Source organism: Apaloderma vittatum, unplaced genomic scaffold (assembly GCF_000703405.1).
Source record: "Apaloderma vittatum isolate BGI_N311 unplaced genomic scaffold, ASM70340v1 scaffold9081, whole genome shotgun sequence".
In the NCBI taxonomy this organism is placed as follows: Eukaryota; Metazoa; Chordata; class Aves; order Trogoniformes; family Trogonidae; genus Apaloderma; species Apaloderma vittatum.
In genome coordinates, this window is record NW_009699611.1 from 23,526 (window position 1) to 24,762 (window position 1,237).

Genomic DNA, 1,237 nt, shown 5'->3' on the forward strand with positions numbered 1-1,237 from the left:
TGACAAATCAAATGGGTCTGTTTGGTAGTAACCTCAAGCTGAGTGATTGGTAGGACTTCAACAGCTCAGTGTTGCCACTCCTTAATGCTAACTCTAACTTAACTATTTAATAATATTTGTAATACTTATGTTGATTATTTTTTTTTTTTACTACTTATGACAGCAAAATTGATCATGAAAATTTGTAATTTCAGGGAGCAATTTGTGCTGGGATGTTTTGTTGATGATTATTTCTACTTCAACTAAATGAAATTATCTTTCTTTTTTTGTTCCTTAAGAGATCACATGGTCTTCTAAAGAAGTCATGGGTAGCTGTTGTAGCTGTCCAGATAAAGAAACTGTCCCAGATAACCATCGAAACAAGTTTAAGGTAAGCAACTGATGTGATATGCTGTAAATTATTTTGTTGCTTTCTTGCAAAGTAGCTCGGTGATGGAAATAATTTAAATGAAAATAGGGTGAGAACTGCTGAACGGTTAAAACATTGCAGAGTTGCAGATGCCCATGACTACAGGTTTCTCTTGCCCGTTTGAAGAATACTCTCTTACCAGAAGTGACAAGAATTCTCTAGAGAGGATGAGCTTTTTTATGACATTTTCAGCCTTCAGGAGGAAGAAGCTCTGTGCTTTTGGTAAATCTCCATTTGAGCTGGTAGGGCCCCAATAAGTGGTGTTGCCTCTGGGAGGTCATGAAAGTTAGTAAGGGAGTCGATAAGGGAAAGGCCATTGGAGAAGTGTAGTTATGAACCTGGAGGTGGGGTCAGCAATGGAATATGTTAGGACCGGTGATTTTTACTTGAAGATCGCTACTGATTATAGCAATTCGAGAACTTTTGTCCTTTACTCAAAGAAACTTTATAAATAAACATGTCTCTTTAAAAAAAACCCTGGAATTTGTAAGCTTGTGAACACTTGTTCATGTGCTTAACACGCTTAACGTGAAGCTGCTGAAGTCAGTGACTTTAAGTAAACATACCTTTGCATAGTCACACAAGTCAGATTTGCTTCTGTGCTCCAGACTGTCTCTGTGAGTTGGCAAAGGAATGCAATGCTTCCATAGTGAAAAAATGATTCATGCGTTGCCCTAGGGCAACACTGAAATGAGCTTTAAAGCCATGGGAATTTCTGGAAATGTTGAATATTATCAGTACAAAAAGTTGAAGGATAATTTTTTTTTTTCTGTTTTCTTGCTTTTTCTGTGTGTCGGGGGGTAGGGCTGGGATGGCCACTAAATTACG

At 37.8% G+C, this 1,237-nt stretch overlaps 1 protein-coding gene across 1 annotated transcript in view; it reads left to right on the top strand.

Annotated features, from left to right (window-relative positions):
* Positions 1-304: 304 nt before the first annotated feature.
* FRS2 (fibroblast growth factor receptor substrate 2) overlaps positions 305-1,237 on the top strand; it is a 10,741-nt gene continuing 9,808 nt past the window's right edge. Inside the window, exon 1 of the mRNA XM_009878454.1 lies at positions 305-370. Within this exon, the coding sequence (XP_009876756.1) occupies positions 305-370 (66 nt within the window). The remainder of the gene's footprint in view (positions 371-1,237) is intronic.